Below are 20,542 nucleotides of genomic sequence, written 5' to 3'. Positions count from 1 at the left end.
ACCAGGTCACACTCCTCTTTGCAAAGCAGGGTACAAGCCTTTCCTGCAGTACAACTCACAGGGAGAAACACATATGTACAAATGCAGAACCAGACAGATGAAGACATGCAAAATCACTTACACACACACACACACACACACACACACACACACACACACACACACACAAACCAACACCACATATAAATTATACATGTCCTTAATCAGAGAGTTTGTCACAGCAATTCTGCATCTCAGCAAATCCTGCTGTGACCAATTCTCTCTTTTCTTATTTATCCTTTTATCTGTGACAAGTCTGTATTAGAAAGACTCGATGTTCTATAATATAGGCTGACTGTAAAATGTGGGACATTTAATATTAATATGAAGGACAAATGGCTCCATCTCCTCTCTTTTTCCCCCCTCTAACAAATGACATTTTCAACTTAATAGTCGGAACAGGGCATCTGTGGGGACCAGAAAGAAACTTTTGAAGACTTAAACACTTTAAAAGACATTATAAAAGTTTACCTATAATTGGATTCCACACCAAATTATGAGTCTACATAAATAATGTAAGCATTTTTATTCCGTTTCCAAAATGAAATCAAAGTTCTAAAGCTATAAATGTTGTTTTATTAGGACAACTGCAAAAGCAAAAGCCCATTAATTCAGAGTGAGTTTAGTAAATTAAACCGACACAATAAAAACGTGGTTTGAATACTGTCCTGCTAACCCTGTTTGCATTCATCTGTATTCATCCAAGAGCGGACATGCAGTGCAGAGAAAGCACTCTGATAACTATGTAGGGAGTTTAATCTTGTTTTTGGACTTTTTGAGGACTGCAGATACCCTGTGCAAAGATAAAAATGTGTGCCTAGAAAGTGGAATAGTAAAGATGATGAAACAATACAAGCACTGTTGAAGTTGGGCATTTCAATTTGTAGTTGTGTGAATATATTTTTTTCTCAGGCACCACACAGGATAAGCGCAAGTAAATGTTCAGTATAAATGTGTTGTTTTTTGCTTTGGGAGTGGGTGATATATTCTTTTGTTTCTTGGTATTTTAGTGCAGTTTGTTTTTACAATTAATTGTGGTCATGACATCAGCACTAAATTTTCATCTCTCCCAGACTGCTTGTTTGCTAAGAGCAACATTTTTTCCATCAAGTGTCTGTCTGGTTTGGAATTCATCTGAGTCTACATGCCAAATCCTAACTTGGCCTTGTGTCTGGACACTCCCCCAGCCTGAACCACTTACCCGGGAGCAGATCTCATGCAGGCTGGTGGCGATGGCTTTGGCTGGCGTGTCACAGCGGAACACATGACATTTCAGGATCCTTGTGTTTTTATCCCGTGCCACATATGCAAAGTCCCTAAAAACGAAAAAAAAAAAACACAGGATTAAGAGGAGGAGACTGACAACGGGGGTGAAGACTAGAGGAGGGTTTGTTGGACTATTTTTGGTTCTACCTGGAGACAAGAAAGATAAATGATGATGTGTGTATGTGTCCAGTTTTTTTAGACTGACAGCACTTGGAGACAGATGAGAGATGAACTGACCTTTATCAGTCTGATGACTACAGGACACACACACACATACACACACTCAGGTCGATGGACCCCAGAGATCAATAGAGCAGCGTGATGCAAGAGGGAGTTGAATAGAGTGACAGTGGGGGAAGAACTTTCCCCTGGGCCCACTGAAGCCGAAAACAATTTAACACCGCTGAATAGAAGGAATGAAAAGAAGACGGAAAAGAGAAAAGGAGGGACTGAGGAATGAGGACGTAACATAAAACACTCTGCAGAAGAAATACAGCTGCACCAAATTAAACCAGCCAACCAGGACACGCACACATGTCGATTTACGTCATTCAGAAATGCACAAAAACTAAATAACTTCCTTCAAGCTGTGCCCTTCAATATGCCATGCAATGCAACAGGAAACACGGGCCTGAGAGTTAACAAGATTTCAGAGCCCAGCCCCTCAGGAAAACTTTCCACAAAACATTCCTATTGTGCATACTTCAAAAAAAAAAATGCTTGTAGACAGAGAAAGACAGAGGAGGTCACCTTCATTTCCTACGTCTCTAAGTGTGTGCGCACAGCGGTACAGTACATAGAGAGTCACTTTGAAGAGCATAAAAATGAGACGCAGAGGAAATTAAACAATAAGGAATGACAAAAATGATGGAGAGATACCGTAGGAGGGTCGGGGGGGGATGAAAGGAAGGAATGTGTTTACCTCTCTCTGTGTCCAAGGAAGCCAGGGAAGAAAGGAAAACAGTTAGAAAAGAGACAAAAAATCCATCAGATTAACCCCCTACTGGGGACAACAGGAAAAAGTGGCAAACACAGAATTAACATAAAGATAAACATTCAGTCCTTCTGTCACCTCCTCTAGAAAAAAGCCTTAATAGTAGTATTGGAAACGTGTGTGTGTGTGTGTGTGTGTGTGTGTGTGGGTTGAAGGGGTGTAGAACAGGTCAAAGCAGCACTGCAGGTAATTTTCATGCATACTTAACCTTGAAGTCAAATATGAATAATGGACAGAAAATGAATACGGTAAAAGGGAAAAGAGAGAAGGGGTGAACACTGGGACAGTGATGTTCTACGTGGGAGTAATTAGCTTTAATTGGCTGCTGATGGTTTGTGTTTCTTAAAGGAAATAAAGGAAATAGGCTGGGAGTTTCTAAGAGCCACATAAATAAAGAAGTTACTGAGAGAGTGAGTGGGAAGCGTGACGAATATAATGAGAGAAAAAAAAGTTAAATACTGGGAGAGGGAAATTGGAAGTGAACTGCAACAATGTACATGATAAAGATAAAAGCGTAAAGATGAGGGCAGAATGAAAAACCCAGATGAGTTGTAAAGATAAAAGTCAGAAGAAAGAGAGGAAGGGGGAGAGGATGGGGGGAATGCCCCTGAAAATGTCAAGGTTGCTGTGGGAATCTTGTACTCTGTGGTGATAATGAGTTTCGTGGCACATGGGAGAGAGTAGGAGGCACTGGGGTATTGTTCCTGTACTGACACAACCACTCCAATCATTTGCAAGGGTACAAGAGTGTGTGTGAGAGAGAAAGAGATAAAAGAAAAAAATCCCTGCTCCAACCAGGTTTCAAATTCCACAGCAGCTCATATCTTCAAACTGACTAGTCTGACTACCAACAAGGAAGTAAAATAACAGGAAAATTGTATTTAAAAAAAAAATAAAAATAAATATTTAAAAGATGAGCTTGTGAGTGAATTTTTGATGCCCGTTTCCTATGATAAAGAAAATGTGTTGAACAGCTGTGCACTCAGTTCAGAGATTCTCAAAAAAAAGAGATTCAGATTAAAGCAAGTAATTTATCAGGTAATCTATCAGCAGTGCTACCCTAATTTAGTCATCCACATGCAAACCAATAAACACACTCAGACATCAGATATTTTACAGGCCACCTGAGCTCCTATAAAATTGTGACATGAACACCTCGTGAACACCTCACACTGGTTGTAAAAATCAAACCCACAAACTATGTGCTCAGCGACATCCCCTACAGACTGAGGCCTCATCACTCTTGTCTCCTCTTTAATAATGAAAAAAAAAAAAGCAGAAGTGATGGAGAAATTTATATAAATATACTCACAGTGGTTTGTTCTCCTATTTTAGCAGGTAATCCTGTGCACGGGAGCGTCTTTAGGCACTCACACCATCTATTCCTGGTGATGCTGCATGCAAGTACACACTCCTCAACCTGTCCGCTCCACACCCTGTGAGCACTAACCATACCTCCCCCTCTGTCAGGCTCATCCCCCTCTCCCTTTCCCCTGCCAACCTCCCCCTCTCCCCTCCCTTTCCCTCTCTATAACCATCTCCTCTCCTCCTCCCTCTGCTGTATTCCCACTGCTCTGTCTCTCCCACTATATGTTGATGTGGATGGCAGAAATTAAGGTTAAGTAAGCAGAAAACACACGTTTGTTTTATCTGGCAGGATGATCCTAATAGTTGTAAATATACTGTAACATACACCCATGCATGTGTGTGTGTGTATGTGTGTGTGTGTGTGTGTTATAAAGATAGAGGGAGAGAGATCCCTGAGGCAACAGAATTCTGCAGTTCTGCATATGCCAAGAGCTTTTAGCCTTCCCCTTTTCCCTGAGTGCACTCGTGCTACTATGTAGGTGTGAGTGTGTGTGTGTGTGTGTGCAGGCACGTGCCAGCTCGAAAGCAGCTACCAACCTCTCCAATCCCCATCACCCGACTGTGCCTGATGGTGATAACCTACATTCGGTATCTTTGTGTGCATGCAGCAGCGCTGCACAGCGCCCTCTGCTGGTCATCCAGCAGCAGCAGCACCACCACCACATTGTGTTGGTTTAAAGTTTAATTTTGACCTTCATGTATCCAGGAAAGGTTTGTGACTCTCGTTTGCTTTTTGTTTTTCCTTCACATTTCTTACATTTTTGGAACATCAAACCTAAGAAGCTGCCAAAACCTAGAAGCACAGTGACAAAGTGAATTTGTCTTTAGTGGACCTCGCTGTGCTGAGCTAAGCTTAGGTGAAAGTGAGGGACAGATAGTCAGGTGGGGATTTGTGATGAAAGAGAATAAAGGCCATTCTTGCCTTTCATCCTCTCCTTTGTACTGATGAATTAATCTTTCATTAGCATCCCTTCATCATCAATCATTAACTCTTCTCTTCTGCCTGTCACCACACCACCCGCCTGGTGCCCTCAATTGTTACCCTGACCTTTTACTGAGTGTGTGTGTGTGTGATGCACCATTGATTTCATTTACACACATAACTTATGTAATAATTGAAGAATTTAAACCTAAACAACTGAATAATTGCAGAACAATGACCTCAATGAGTCATGACCTGAATGATCAATATTTAACGCTGGAATCACTCAGAACTTTTTTTATTACAGAGATACAGAGCACAGTATGCTTTCTGAGAAAACCACAACATGACATCGTGCACACTCACAATCGATCAATCAGACACAAAAAGGAAATTAATCAATTTTGAAAACAATAAAAGGAGTGTGGGTTGCCACAGCGACTAACCTGCCATTGTCCCGGCCAACACCCCACACCCGGATGCTTGCGATTGGCTGAGAATGAAGCACACTGCGGTCCATGGGGTCGACAAGGTTTAACATATTATTCTCCAGCACCAGGTACATGTCCTTCCCCTAGACCAACACATGCACACACACACACACACACACACACACACACACACACACACACACACACACACACACACACACACACACACACACACACACACACACACACACACACACACACACACACACACACACACAGACAGAGGTCCTTCAAATCTCATCACAGAAACATGCAATCCTCATTTCCTGCAGCTGAAGATGTTGCATAAAAGTGATCCTTTTAAAGGTCAGGTGCTTTATGTTACTTTCTTATACAGTATATGTGCCCACGTGTGCAGGTATAATGCGTGTGTGAGTCTGCATGTGTCCTCTGACTTTGAAGGCATCTAAATAAATTATCAAACCCCAAAAAGAGGGGGTGGGAGATGAAAGGTTATTGAAAGAGGGATGAAGCTCTCTCTCTCTCTGTTCTGTCGCTTCACATTAAACACAACCACCGCAGAGAGAGGAGGAGGCTTCATAACATCGCTCTACTTTTCTCTCTTCATTCCTCCCACCTCCCTCCATCTTTTGAAACATATTTCAGGAGACTGTTACCCCAGCTAATTTCTGTTGCTCTTTTCTTTGCTCCGCCCTCACCTATTATTCATCTTCTTAACTCTGTACAAGCACTCCTCCTTTCCAAACCCTTCACTTCCAACAACTATGAACTCCTCACTTCCAGAATAACACAACATCGCTGTAATCTCTTACTCACCTCTCCCCAGATGCCGACGGTGTCCCGGATGTCATTCTTGCAGTAGGATAGCTGTCGGATGCAGTTGTTAACAGCAACGCTGCTCTTCCCCGGAGCCAAGTCCTCCTCAGCCATCTCCACCCATCCCAGAGATCGTACAGCAAAACACTGAAAGACACCAAAAAGTGAGGATACTTTTATGTATACAGCACATTACTTAAAGACTTTTAGTAAACTGACAAGTAGGTTTTTGCTTTAAGGCTCTATTAAGGCTTAAAGGCCAAAATGACACACAGGGGGTTTTGAACTGGAAAGATTTTGGGGGTAAAGCCAAACAATTTGAATTTCACAAGGATGAAAAAATAAACAGATGAAGACAAAAATGCATCTTGGTAGATAAAAAGAGACAAAGAGAGGAGAGAGACCCATCCATCTGTCCTCATCAAGTATTCATTTGACCTCAGCAGACCATTCTGAAAGTACTTTGCAGACAACAGAGAGCCATGATGAAAGAGGCCAGACGGACAGAGACAAAGGAGACAGACAGTAAATATAGTGAGTCACTATCCTACAAACTAATGGGATCATAGTTTGTTGGGGGAAAATTTGTTCATATGTGGATCAAACAGATGCTGTTGCATGCATAGAGGAAGTATACATGCATTGTATGTGCGCATGTATTGTTAAAAAAAAATAGATCTATCTGCTTATTGCCCTTTTTGAATTTATGTTCACACACACAGTTTAAAGTTATCCACAGCCAGACATAACATGATGTCTTCTATGTGGGGATTCATACTGCTGACTGGAAGCTGACGAGTGTCTAGCTCACTCTCACAATAAACATGGATCCACACACTTGTGTGAACATGCGTACACAGACTTCTCACACAGTGCCTCCCTCCCTACTGCAAGGAGTCTGTTGTAAGTTGTGTTGCTGATCAAGACCAGTAGGTGGTAGCAGCTACATGGCAAACAAACTGTGCGGCCTTAATTTATTTAATGTAAACTATAAAACCTGAGCTCATCCTGATGTGTTCTTTGTGCATAACAATGACCTAATGCAGTAGAAATCGTCTGTAAATAACCATAAATATTTGTCCTTATTAGGTGTGCTTGGATTTTAGATAACAATAATAAATCCAGGTTCATTTATGTGAGTGGCAGATACTGCAGCAGGCTGTTTGCGTGTGTGCGTGTCAGAGTGTAATACCGTACCAGATGCCCTGACTGTAGGTCTGTGTTTGTGTCTGGTATTCATCACAATGTCACTGTTGCTAAGGATTGTAAATTTCTGCCAGACAAACACACAGAGGGAAACAGACTCTAGACAGCCAAATCAGCACCACATCATCAAGATGAGTGTTGGCTTTAAACTCTAATCTGCAATGCTTTAGATCTATTCAGCCATCCGTGGAAACACCACACATACACACCTTGGAACGTATTTCAGCCTTGCTGCCATCCGCTGTGGTTTCTGACAGAATGCAATGACTCTGTATCATGTCTAATAAATAATTCACTTATTTCTCAGTGCAATTAGTTCAATTCTAAATTGAATTTATACCTTGCGCTGACATTTGCTGATATCAGCCGAATGGGCGCCTGACTAATGTTTTATTGAGCTTGACTCATTGATTAAAAAAGCTTAAATGTCTCATTTGAATCTTTATGTTTGGATGTTTAAGAGGCCTTGATAATTAATGCACCAATGTGCTGCATGGAACTGTACTTCTTAGTCTCACCACTCTGTGGCAGTATTGTTTTGACATAACATGATCAACATAAATACCACTGGTAAACAAACAGGCTGACATCAACAGACAAAAACAAAAAAAATCATTTCAACACCATGTGTGCTGCAGATGGTGATTATAATCTGCAGTGTTTAAAAGTTAGGTTAGATATCACATAAATACAAGACTGAAGTATGTTACTTCAGAGTCTGGCAAAGATATCACTAAAATAAAAATCCTCATTTTCAGAGTGAGAAACAGATTCAAAAACATCATCACCTTAACACACTTTATATTCAGATGTGGGTTGCCAAGTTTTGTTTATTTAACAGCATTTAGGATCAGTATACATATTTTCCACAAGTTGAGCTATTCTTCCAGCCACAGAACCATATTTATTGGTTTTTTGCTGGTCTGACACATAAAAAAATATTCCAAAGTGTATTTTAAGCACTGTTAAGTATTGTTATTGCAAGCTGTAGCGTAAACCATTCTCAAATTTTTAAAAGGTACTGTTACTGTACTGTATCTACAATAATCAGAGGTGATTTATGACTCGGCAGGTTCTGAACTGAAGTCCGGTTTAGGAAAAGGCTTCTTACCTTTGCTTCTGGATCACTGTTGATACTGCTGGACTCTTCTTCTTCCACTGTTGGACGGTTCCTGAAAATTGTTTAAAAAAAAAGAAAAAGGTTTATAAAATATGGAACACATGATGTTTTTATAAGATTATAAGATTAGCAGTGTTTAATTATTGTTGCAACAAATAGCTGCTTTGTTAACAAGGTCCCTGTCCTGTGTGAATTTACCATGGCAACAGGCAGTCATTACACTAATAACACGGAGCCATTTCCTGAGTGTAAGGACTAACTTCCTGCTTTGTCTGATATCATTTAAGTCGGACACTGATTGAGCACAAGATTAGAGAAACTAACCACACAATACTGGGGAAGAGACAGAGCGAGAGAGGGATATTTGAGTAGCAAGAAAGAGAAAGAAAAACACTTTTGCTAAACATTTGCAACTTTGGTAGCGTGCAATGCACAGAGGTGGTTTGGTTTGTGTGTGTACAGGTATTTCACCTTAGCTTGAGTGATGCGTAGCGAAGTGTAGCACCCTCAAACTCCTTCAGACTGGGGTCTGGGTTCACCGTGGCTGCCTGCAGGTCCTGGTGCACATAGATGACATCATCAGAGTGAGCAAAATGACCAAAAGACATCCACCTTAAAGCCCCTTTCACACATGTAATTTGTAATATTGTCTGCTTTTGTCAAGCAGACATGACTGGCCTAAAAAATACACTTGGCATCTATTTGCAATATTTGTTTTTATTTTTTAGTTCCTCTACAGTTGCATGGTAATGTATTTGAAAGTGATCTGAATGTATACATTTATGTTTTTAACCTTTAATGCAAGAGGATGTCAAATTCATATTATTGTTCACACAGCATCAATGTATTCTTATTGCTTGCCTTTTTAATTTTCCTGTAAAATAACATGTGAATGCAGTGGTGCTTTTCAGATGAGAGAGCTTCCTACTATTACAGAAAAATTCAGATGGTTGCATTGCTTATTGACGCTGTCATATAGTGTATAAGAACTCCCCAGAAATGGCATGCTTTCCCAGGAATGTTGGAGCTGTGGCAGAAATCTTACCAGGGCATGAACAACCTAACTGCCTGAGCAACTTAAGCAAATATCACTTTGACTCCTGTTCCAACATGACACAGATTTGTGTATCTACCATAACATTCACTGGTTACAGAGCATGTGGGAGAGGGGCTAAAAGGACACAAACCTGGCAGAAACCAAGTGTAAATGTTTTGACCCCACACAGTATATGCCAGCATGCATCCAAGTGCAGGCAGAGTGGCCTCGCTGGATGGAGAAATGGCGTTGGTGTGTTATGTGTAATGGGGCATGCTGTATCAAGGAAAGAAAGGTGACATGTAGTATGTACACAAACTTGTGTATGTGAACATTCAGATCTGTGCCAGCAGGAAGAAAGGTGAAAATATTTTAGCGAGTAAACCATGTAAGTAAAGAAAGAAACAACTTGTTGAGCGTGTTGCTGCAGCCAAATAACAGATGTTTCTGCTGTGGTTGGTACAGTTACATTTATGTTGAAGCATCAGCCACACATGCTTTTGCCCAGGCAGTGAATTTCTAGCATGTAATGCATAAATGCACACACTCAAAGAGTGGACAAAGTTAGACCACGAACAAGACACAGTGACTCTGTGTGTGTTTCTCTGAGTGCATTATACTTGCCTTCCACACTTCACTATCAATCTTTCCGCCAAAATCACTCCACATCTGTTTCTACATACGGCGTTTAAAACACATGTACACACAAAGTTGTGGGTCAAGGGTGGGAGGGGAGCGAGGGGAGAAAGACAGAACAAGGCTGTTAGCTAACTAGCTCACTCCACACTGGTGCCTGTTACAATAAGGAGCAACCCAGCAAAAACATTTCTCCAACAAAAAGCCCAAGATCATCAATAAAGGCTTTGTTTTTCTTTCTTTCCTCAAATGTTTCTTGCTCCTATTGAACATTCACCTCACTACTGAGAATCTATTGATTCTCGATTAGTAGAGTATGAACAATACAAGAAATACATAACAGTCAGAAAATATTATGACATTTTTCTGTTGTTTTGGCTCTCTACTCCAACACTTTGGATCTGAAATGATTATTATGGTGATGTGCTAACTTTCAGCTTTAATTCTGAAAGTAAAGTAAAATTACAGTTGGAAATCCAGTCAGGCATCAAGTCAGCTGAGAGATAACAAAAATACAAGAGTACCAATATAAGTAAGAGAGAAAGCCAATAAAAAAGAAAAACTACCAGGAAAGGTAAAAAAAAAAAATCAATAAAGAGTCAAAAACAACACATATTGAAATACAGTAGTAAATAAATAGAAGTAATTTATAACTAGAAATACGGCCTCGCAGTTGTATACCTCTGCCAAACAGTCAAGCTGCAGTTTACATCCGTGTCTGTCCAGACTCATAATATTTGTAGTGAAGACTTTGAAGGAATTTGATAAAAGCACCACAGTTTCAAGGTGGGCACCCAAGATTAATGTCAACAATTCAGTATCCGACCAAATGTGAAATATGGTCACAATCTCCCCTTATGTTCCTGAGTTTTAGTGTTAAATAATGGCCAGAAAAGTGTTTTTGCAAAACATTATGATGTTACAGTGAAGTTGACCTTTGACCTTTTGGATATAAAGTGTCATTATTCATTATTTTATCCTCTTTGACATTTGTGTAAAACTTTGCCATAATACGTGTATGAATTCTTGAGTTATGGCCAAAAACGTGTTTTGTGAGGTCACAGTGACCTTGACCTTTGACCACAAAATTCTAATCAGCTCATCCTTGAGGCCAAGTGGACGTTTGTGCCAGATGTAATGAAATTCCCTCTTGGTGTTCCTGAGATATCACGTTCATGAAAATGGGACAGACAGATGGACAACCTGAAAACATAATGCTTCTGGCCACGGCTGTCACCAGCGCAGAATTATAAAAATATATATGCAAGTGGATTGTGTGACGAAAACATTTTGTTATATTGCACACCTATTGTATGATATTGTAATATTATTGCACAAAAAACTCTTTGTCCCCAGTGTGCAAAGTATTACTTTAACCTGATAGTCATTGTTTCCTATTCTACTCCAATGCACTAGAGTACAAAGCCAAACCAAATGAAAATGTGTCCCTAAACAAATACTTACTGACTGCACTGTATGTGATACAGGTAACGCATATGATAACATACACACACATACAGATGTCGCAGGAATCAATTTTTTCTATCTGCACCACACACACACACTGACTATTACACATAATTACAAAGAAATACTAAAGGCACAGCTCAAGGCTATCGAGCCAAAGAGCAACTAGAAGAGTGGTGGGTGAGGAAGGGGACAGGGTGTGGAAAGTTGTAAAGTGTCCCACCTTCTCCTCATCGTCGTGATGCTGAGAGCGACACTCTTGATCAGGCGCTCCCTGCAGAGATGTGGAACGAGGCTAAAAAAAAGAAAGAGACGGATACAAAAATACAAAAATGACTTAAGCCTCCATAATAAGAATTCAGAGGACATGTTTGTCTGTCTGCCATTTTGGCTCCTGTGTCACCGGCTAATACATTAGAAGTCTGCCAGTCAGATACTCCAGATGGACGTGCTAGAATAAGATTCTGGCACGTCCATCTGTCAACATCAGTCCATTCTATCTGGATCAATATTTTATCTACACCATGCTCCTCTCTATCAATCTCCTTTCCTCTCTCTGTTTCCCTCCATCATTGCGCATGATTGACTGATTGATTGACTCAGTGTTCTTGTATTCCTGTATTCTGCTGCTCGACTGGAATATTGACGGTCCTCTCTCTCCCTCTCTCTCTCTCTATCTCTCGATCCAGCTGTCTTGTTGCATATTTCTGCCAATCTTCCACTTATCTTAATCAGGACTAGATAAAACATATATACAATCAGACAAAAACACTTCCCCCTCTGAAATGAACACATGGAGGCTTCAAATGAATTCTCACAAAATGTAGAGGTTATCACTGACAGTGCAGTAAAACAGAGATTCTTCCACAGAAAAACAGAGCATGTCAGTTACTCACAAAGTAACAGCTGTTGACAAATCCACATGTGGGGAGGTTAGGTTCGTGTGTTGAGAGAGGCTCCACTGAGCTGTCGGAGGTGGTACTGCCCGAGCGAGTAGACGCCCTGTAGAAGACCTCTGCCTGGCACGACTACACACACACACACACACACACACACACACACACACACACACACACAAGCAAGCAAAAGTGATGAGAAACTGCTTTATTTAATCTGTCTTCATTGGTGCAACCTGTCATTGACTCTTAGCATAGAAATTAGCAGCTATTCAGGAAACAAGGAAATGGTTGATTTCCTCTGTTACGACTAATACTGAATGTTGGACAGTGATATTATAAGAGGCACAGTTTGCTCCAGATGTCATGAAACATCTTGTGGAGGTGCAACACATGGTTCTTCTTTCCTGAGCATAACAATTTTATGCTGTGTTGCACAATTATTTGTTTAAAATCATGTGTCACATAATGTGATTTATATTGTTAACAATAATACTGAGGTTGTGCCACAATAGCACTTACTGTTGAAGTTTCTCAAATCATGGAGATTATAATTCTGCCTGAAGAAGAAAATGTATTTCCCACATACAGCATCTGTGTTTTATTACAGCCACTCTTGTATTCACACTGTGCTGTATGTTGTTTTGTTGATTTATGGCCATCAGAGACTTCAAATGAACATTTTTATTTTTTCCTACAATTAAGGAGCTTCCAATTGTATTCATGCTAATTATTATTATGACACAATCTAGAGTGACAATGAGGACTTTAATTTTCAAATAAATTGCAAAGTCATTAGACAATATAAGTTATATTTCATCCACACTTGCCTATTATATAATATTTGTTTGTGGTTCAGTCTGAATCTGTCTTCAATACTTTTTGTATTAATTCAAGTCTGTGACTTCATTATTTTTCCGACTGTTCCTCTTCATTCTGTGGCTGGATTGTCTTCAAGCTTCAACCACAATTTGAGCCTGACCGCTGCCAGAGCCACAAAAAAAATCTCTTCACCATTACTTTGAACATTTTGAAGTGATTATGTTTAATGGGAACATCTGCAAATGTAGCCAAAATCAACTGACAGTTACAGCAAAAACATAATGTGTGAGACCTAAAATATGTGTTTGTCATTCTGTGTCTCACCTCTTGGTCAGGAGTGGGTGAGGGGCTGAGTGAGCCCAGGGAGTGTTTACGCGGTGTTGAGGCTGTGTGGTCACTCAGGGCCTGGGACTCTGTCTGTCCAGAGGGTGCAGGGCGGGTGGCAGGCCTCTCCCACTGGGTGGTGCCTGTAGGAATGTGCCAGTAGTAGATACCAGCCATGTCTGTGATCTTCTTCCATCCTGGAGGCAGGTCAGGGTCTGTCTGGAACGACTGCTCACTCCAAATATCTGTTGGAAAAACACACATTTGGATGATTTATATGAAACGGAAAAAAATAAGCAGAAATTAGACAAATTGACAGACATCTGTACATGAAAAAGCATATAAACACATCTCTGTGACTACACCAAAACATAGAATATTGTTTTTTCTTCCATATGATCAAATTAGTGGAAGTGAACACCTCCAAGCTCATATACTAAGCAACATCAACAGCTGACTGGAATTACCAACATCTGCTGCAGCTGTTATTTAACAACCCATGTCTTTCCTTGGACAACAACTGAGAAAAACTTGTTAAGCACTGGTGTTATATTTCTGTAACAAACCCACGCACATTCTGTAGCTTTTTTGTCATATTCTTAAATGAAAGAAATCACACTCCTCCAAATATATACACACACACACAGACCCAAGCATTCCTGTCACATTTAGAACAGTATAACAGATGTCAGATGCAGTCCCAATGATTGAGCCAAAAGCAGAATTTAAACATAATATGATTTATTCCACATGACACAAATGAGGGCTTATTATATCTGTTTCAAGTAATTTCATTAGCTTCTTCTTGGAATACAGTTTCATATCACGATAAGGACCATGGGTGTATGTTCAATTATAGATACTTGTTTGTTTGTTTAATGAGTTCATAAATCAGAAGTTATGTCCTAAATACAAGACTTATAATCAGGAAATGGGTGGACCACCAGCTGTCTGTAATGATGCGACAAGCCATATTGACTGAAATATTCGGCTTTTTATATCAGCACACACACATTAACATGGGCAAGAAATTAACAACTCCCCGTCACAAGAAATGCTTTCTATGTTGAAAGTTAAACCACTGACTTCAACATCAGAACAGTGATAACAACAAAGCGATGAGTGAGCACTGCTTACATGCAGAGTGCAAATAGTGGCAGCATCATGTTTCACAAAAGATTGTTGCTTGCAAATTGTAGATACGTTTGTGTGTTTTAAAAGGTTCTCACATCTTCATGCATGGATCACAAGCTGTTTGTTTTGATTAGTGAAACGTGTCAAAATAAGCAAAAGGGAAATGATGCCATGTTGCAAATTTGGTGAAACAGGCTCCTGGTCTTCAGTGGCCTCCACTCTGAGTTTGACTATAAATTTTTCTTCTTTCTTCTTTCTTCTTCTAATTTACTAATTTATGAATTTAAAATATGGCAGTGAAACTTACACAATTTAAACTTTATACAAAAAACTGTCCATGGCTCCATGTACAACTAAATGAAATGTGAAAATGAGGAATAATAACCTTAAATCAAATTGCCTCATTGTTTTTGACTGACTCAGAAACCAGAACAACTTTAAGCAGAAAAAAAAACGTTTGATTCATTATTCAATGAACTCAGTATGTACGTACTAACATAAAGATTTAAACTTTCCAGTACCTAACAGAACACAGCAAGAGCACATAGAGCAGATGGCTGTTACCGTAATTTATTTGACAGCAATACATTTAGGAGGAAATACAGCAGTTACCAGTTAAGACACACATACACTCACACAGACTCTGTGTGAAGACGGAATCAGAGTACTTATATCACTGTTCTTTCTCTCACTTCTGTACTAAATGTCATCTCATCTCAAGGTTGCAGCAATCAAGCTCAAACACACACACACACACACACTCACACACGTTTACTTAGGTCACTTTTGGGAACATTAGAAAGACTTACATTCATTTCCTAAAGACTTACCCTAACCCTAACCACAACTTGCATAACTCCAACCCTAACCTTAACCACTGACCCCAAAATCAGCTTTTTACCAATTGGAGACATGGCTTTTTTCCCCAAAGCCGTCCCCAATTAACTGGTCTTTAATCTAAAATGTGTCCCCAGAAGTAGGATAAGTCAGACCCACACACACATACACACACACACATACACAACTAGTGATAGCATCTTGTGTGTGTGAAGTTGACATACTGGCAGAGGTAGTAAAGATGATCCGAAACTGCATTAGGTGGTGTAGCAACTCATAAAGGTGATATAAGCTCTGACGTGGTCAGCTGGAGCTGTGTGAGTGTGTGTGTGTGTGAGTGTGTGTGTGTGTGTGTGTGTAATTGCACAAAGAGTTCTCGAAGTGCTGACCATGCTGATGAAACACAGCCCATGGGCTTGTCGCCACGACAGCAGGCCATATGTCATCATGACGACTGGGTCGGTCCGGATTGAGATGGAATTCAGACACAGACACACACACACACACACACACACACACACACACACACACTGAGTCACACAGACAGGCAAGCACCGATAAGTTATTAAAGCTTCAGTGTATTTAATGCAACAGAAATCATTCGTAAAGCTTAGCAAAATGTGCACAAACGCTCTTGCCACAAGCACCATCCCCTGGGACTTAAGACTGTGCTTTAGAGCAAGAAGCTGTGAAGCAGTGCCTTCTGGGAGTTGCAGTCTTTTATGAGCAAAATAAAAAATAGGTCAGAGCCAATAAAACTACAAAAGAAAGAACCTGAGTGTCTCTGTCTGCTATGAGTGAGAGGGAAGATGGTGACTCAGAGAATGGGTGTCAGTATGAGATGAACAGACCACTGGATGTGGATTAAAGCATGCACGTACACAAGAAGAAAGAGGGAGAGAGAGACACTGGCAGAAACAGAGAGAGAGCTCTGGCTGGCTTGGCTCGGGGGGCTATGTCATGCTTCGAAGTTAGCAATGTCACCCTCTGAAAGCACTGGTGCAAGTGGGGAATCACAATGCAAAGTCTTAGCATGATGACACTAAGGCTAAACATAAGCAGGCACCTATGCAGCTTGTAGAAATGTGCCATAGCAGAGCTACGTAGCAGTTAGCCTGTCATAGCCTCAGTTAGCATGCAGCTCCATGCCAGAACAGAGTTGAGCAGAGGGGGAGGGGAGAGCAGTGAGCTTCTGTAGCAAAACACACACACATGTTCTCTTTGGAAAACAACACCACACATGCACACCACCATGGTGAGGCTGAAACACACTTCTACTCACTACACACCCACAAATAAAGCATGCGTAGACCAAAGAGTCCTATTGCAGACATTTAGAAAACAGTCCACTACCATTAGAGATAAACTTCATCCCTGTGTGGGCAAAGACACGCACGAATACACATCATAATAATAAAATAATATTTAATTTGTACCGCACCTTTCATTCATAGTGAAACTCAAAGTGCTCTCTCTCTCTCTCTCACACACACACACACACACATACACAGCTTTCAAACTCTAAACCCACAGTGTAGTTTCAAGTGGACTCCGACAGATGCACCTACCCTCATAATTGACAATCACAATGGCCAGCATGTAGTCTTTCCCCAGCATCATAGTTAGCTAGCTGCCTCTCACATACAGCAAAACCTAATGCTGTAACCAAAGCCAGAACCCCAGACAGAGAGAGGAAGAAAGAGAGAGAGAGGAGAGAGGGGGGGGCGGGGGGGGGGGGACTGCAAGAGAGGGGGTGAGGAGAAAGAGAGAGGAGAGAAAGGGACACGGAGACACATCGAGGCAGAGAGGCAGGGAGAACGGAGACAGAGGTACAGAAACAAGAGAGGTAAAGATAGAGAGAGGAGAGAGGGAGGTTGTGTTTCACTTGCAGCTGAGCTATGTTTGCTGTTGTCTCTCCGTCCTCTATCTGGAGCATCAACAACATCAACAGCTCAAGTACGCCTGCCCTCCCTTTTCCTGTACTATAAACAAACATACGCACGTATTTGCACAGGCACATGGAAAGAAACTAAAAATTTGACAAACTCATCCTCATCAAATGTCTGTCTCAATATGTTTATCGCTCTCTCTCTCTCCCTCCCTCCCATCTTCCTCTTAGCCTCTTTTGGTTGTCCTGGCAACCCCTGGATTATCTTTCATTCAGTATCATATCCAGTGGAGGAGCAAGGAGGAGGAGGAGGAGCAGCAGAGAGGGACAAAAAATAGGACTGATAAATGCTGAAAAAATGTAAAGGGGAGGACCCTGATATAATGAGAGTGGAAAGATTTTTTGAGTAAGAGGAAGAAATATCAAACATTTTGGGCAGCACAAGTTGCTGTACTGCACTCATCTACATTCAACTAATGTTCTCTTGCAAGTGTTACAATGCATGTTGCTGTGTGAGAATGTGAGGGACTTTGCTCAACTCTGCATGTGTGTGAGTGTGTGTTTTGGCTCCTCTGTGTGAAAGCAGTGTCGCACTAGCCCTCTAACCCACAACATCCACAGAGGAATCTGACACACACCTGGGAAAACAACACGGCTTTGTCAATATGAGAGAGAGAGGCAGACAGGAGGACACGGACGTATGGACAACTAAACATGAAGGATGCCTAAATCATGATAATCGACTCTTCAGCAAACCCTCAGAGGACAATATGTCTTAACTAGAGTCTACAATACCACCAATGTCGACCGTTTGCCCTCTTTCCACGGCTCATCAATACACACATTGATCTACACAAAACATAGGCCATCCCATGAGAGAATTATCACTGTGGGATGTCAATGTAGACGAAGACGAGCAAAAGGAAATCAGGACAAAAGAACATGTGGAAAGTAAATTCTCCTATAATGACTCAGTTTCGGACCACTGGAGAGCACAGCAAAAATGGTGAAACACACAAGAATTCAGAAGGACAAGCTGCTGATAATCATACTTTTAGAGAGATGAAATACACAGATGCTCTGAGCCTCAAACCCGTGAGGGACAATGAGTCATCAGAGAGCTAGGAGAAGAAAAAGCACTCTGGGAGAAAAAAACAGCTCAACAACTCGGAGTAGAGCCACTCTCAGAAAGGATGGTTTACAGCTGAGCTCATGTCAGAGGTCGGGGCTGCCGCTCTAGAGGAGATGGATGTCTTGCAACAAAGACAGGGCGGAGGGGTTTTAAGAGCCCAATTAAATTGAGCACCCAGATTTCTTCTTTTCATAATGCTGACAAAGAAATACATTGACTCGAACAGACCTTCTGCAGAGGTAGGCAGCAAGTAAGTGTAAGACAGTGAAGGCCCACGACAGAGTTGATGACTCATAAGAATCTCTTAAAGGGGACCTATTATGCTCATTTCCAGCTCTATATTTTTATTTTTGGATTCCACTAGCGTAGCTTTGCATGATTTACAGTTCAAAAGAACTCCTTATTCATCTCACACTGGCCCTTTATGCAGCCCTTCAGTTCAGCCTATGTCTCTTCACAGGCAGTCTTAGCTCCTGTCTATTTAAGGGCCCCCCATCCTGATGAGCCCACTCTGTTCTGAATGGCTAGCTTTCCAGAGGCTGCCGAGGGGCAGCTGTATGAGAGCCGTTACAACTGATGCAAACCCGACATTTCCTGCTTTGCTGCTTTATATTAAAAGCTTTTCAATGACTAAATAATGTGAGACTTTAATTGTGAAGAATTTACAGGAAATGAAACATGTTTCTCACTGAATTAGCATAGCTTCGTTAGCAGCACTAAAAACCGGTCAACACAACAACATATGGAGATATTTGGAGCTCTTTGTTCAGCGGATCAGTTGCAGGGATATGCAGGGAGGAATAGTACAAGCAGAAACAACCACAGTGATTATGATGTTTGATGAGGAGCTGCAGACGACCAGCACACCTCTAACAGTTAAAGAACTTATTTTACTTTGCTCTGTTGTGTAATGGAAAACACTCACAGCTTGCCAGCTTGACTCAAGTCATAGCTTGGCGTGACTAACCCCAAAACAATGGAAAAAAAAAAAACGCCATAATGTGAGCGTAGCTGAGCAGTGAACGGATTTCAATATAAAGAAATAAAGAAGTAGAAAAAAAAACTATTGGAAACTGATCATTCAGAGCAGTCTGAAGCTGTTGCTTTTTGCTCACAGGGATTACTTCTACTTACTACCTATTTCACACTTTGGCTACGTTTAATATGAACATCCGACATTGTAACATTGTATATATATGACTGAAAATAAGGAAAAGCATAATAGGTCCCCTTTAACTTTAGTAAAAAGTTAAGAAACATCCCAAAGTTCTGTCTTACTCTACATCACAACAAATAGTACATAATAAGTGATAAAAACACCTTAAGTTATATTTATCCTGATTGTCATGTAGCATGTAATACTGAAAAAGTATTAGGGCGGTAATATGAGTTAATTTAATGAAAACTGTGAATACAGATATTTAAGTTAAGGCATATTCGGTATTATGAAAAAAAATTATACAAGATTCCTAATTACTGAACACTACCTAAAATGTGTCGATTAATTCAGAAGTTGATCAACAGATCTTCAACTTTTTTGATAATTAATTAACTGTTTAAGATATTTTTCATTACATTCTCTAGTTTCTGCTTCTCATTTTTGAGGATTTGCTGCTTTCTTTGCCTCTAGAGAGTAAACTAAATATATTTGATTTTTGGACTGTTAGACAAAACATGCAATTTAATTTAGACATCACAATGTTTAACTATTTCCTGACATTTTATGGATCAAGTGAACAAAATAATCTGCAGATTAATTGCAGAGGTGCTGCAGCAGCCTGCGGCAAGAATGTTGAACCAGAATCAACTTTTGGAGAAATGCAACCCAACGTCATGCTGTGGTGGAAAATCACAGCCAGCGATCAGACTGATCAGTGCTGAACAACCCTGCCATGAGGGAGGACAAAGACGTTACTAGGAAGAGGAGAGAGAGAGAGAGAGAGAGCAGCGGTGGTCGAGGGAGCTAGAGAGTAAATGAAGACAGTGAGCAGTGGTAGTTTGAAAGCCAGTGAATGAGAGGAATGAAACGTTATTTATGCAATATTTCTCTGTAATATAAATCTGAGTGGCTCAAAAATTTTTAAAAAATGGGTCACAGCTTAATGACTAAGGAAAAATGCGGGTCCTGAGGACAGAGCAGTTGAGAACCACTGCTGTACAGAGTAACTTTAAACATATAACCCTGGA

The 20,542-nt window shown here is 40.6% G+C and overlaps 1 protein-coding gene across 7 annotated transcripts in view; it reads right to left on the bottom strand.

The window, feature by feature from the left end:
* Positions 1 to 20,542, bottom strand: part of apbb2b (amyloid beta (A4) precursor protein-binding, family B, member 2b) — a 54,532-nt gene that overhangs the window by 11,709 nt on the left and 22,281 nt on the right. For 4 of the 7 annotated variants that reach the window (XM_044346878.1, XM_044346881.1, XM_044346879.1 and 1 more), the window contains exons 5-13: positions 13,365 to 13,609; positions 12,219 to 12,350; positions 11,546 to 11,617; positions 9,844 to 9,894; positions 8,655 to 8,740; positions 8,175 to 8,235; positions 5,858 to 6,004; positions 5,036 to 5,163; positions 1,241 to 1,355 (exon numbers count right to left, since the gene is read on the bottom strand). In XM_044346878.1, coding sequence (XP_044202813.1) covers positions 1,241 to 1,355; positions 5,036 to 5,163; positions 5,858 to 6,004; positions 8,175 to 8,235; positions 8,655 to 8,740; positions 9,844 to 9,894; positions 11,546 to 11,617; positions 12,219 to 12,350; positions 13,365 to 13,609 — 1,037 coding nt within the window. Of the gene's footprint in view, positions 1 to 1,240; positions 1,356 to 2,227; positions 2,234 to 3,611; positions 3,721 to 5,035; positions 5,164 to 5,857; positions 6,005 to 8,174; positions 8,236 to 8,654; positions 8,741 to 9,843; positions 9,895 to 11,545; positions 11,618 to 12,218; positions 12,351 to 13,364; positions 13,610 to 20,542 lie in introns of those variants that run through there. The other 3 variants (XM_044346883.1, XM_044346884.1, XM_044346885.1) reach the window with 3 other exon arrangements.

This window comes from Thunnus albacares, chromosome 3 (genome assembly GCF_914725855.1).
Source record: "Thunnus albacares chromosome 3, fThuAlb1.1, whole genome shotgun sequence".
Taxonomy (NCBI): domain Eukaryota; kingdom Metazoa; phylum Chordata; class Actinopteri; order Scombriformes; family Scombridae; genus Thunnus; species Thunnus albacares.
The sequence above is the reverse complement of the archived record's forward strand: the minus strand, read 5'-3'. Positions and strand labels throughout refer to the sequence as shown.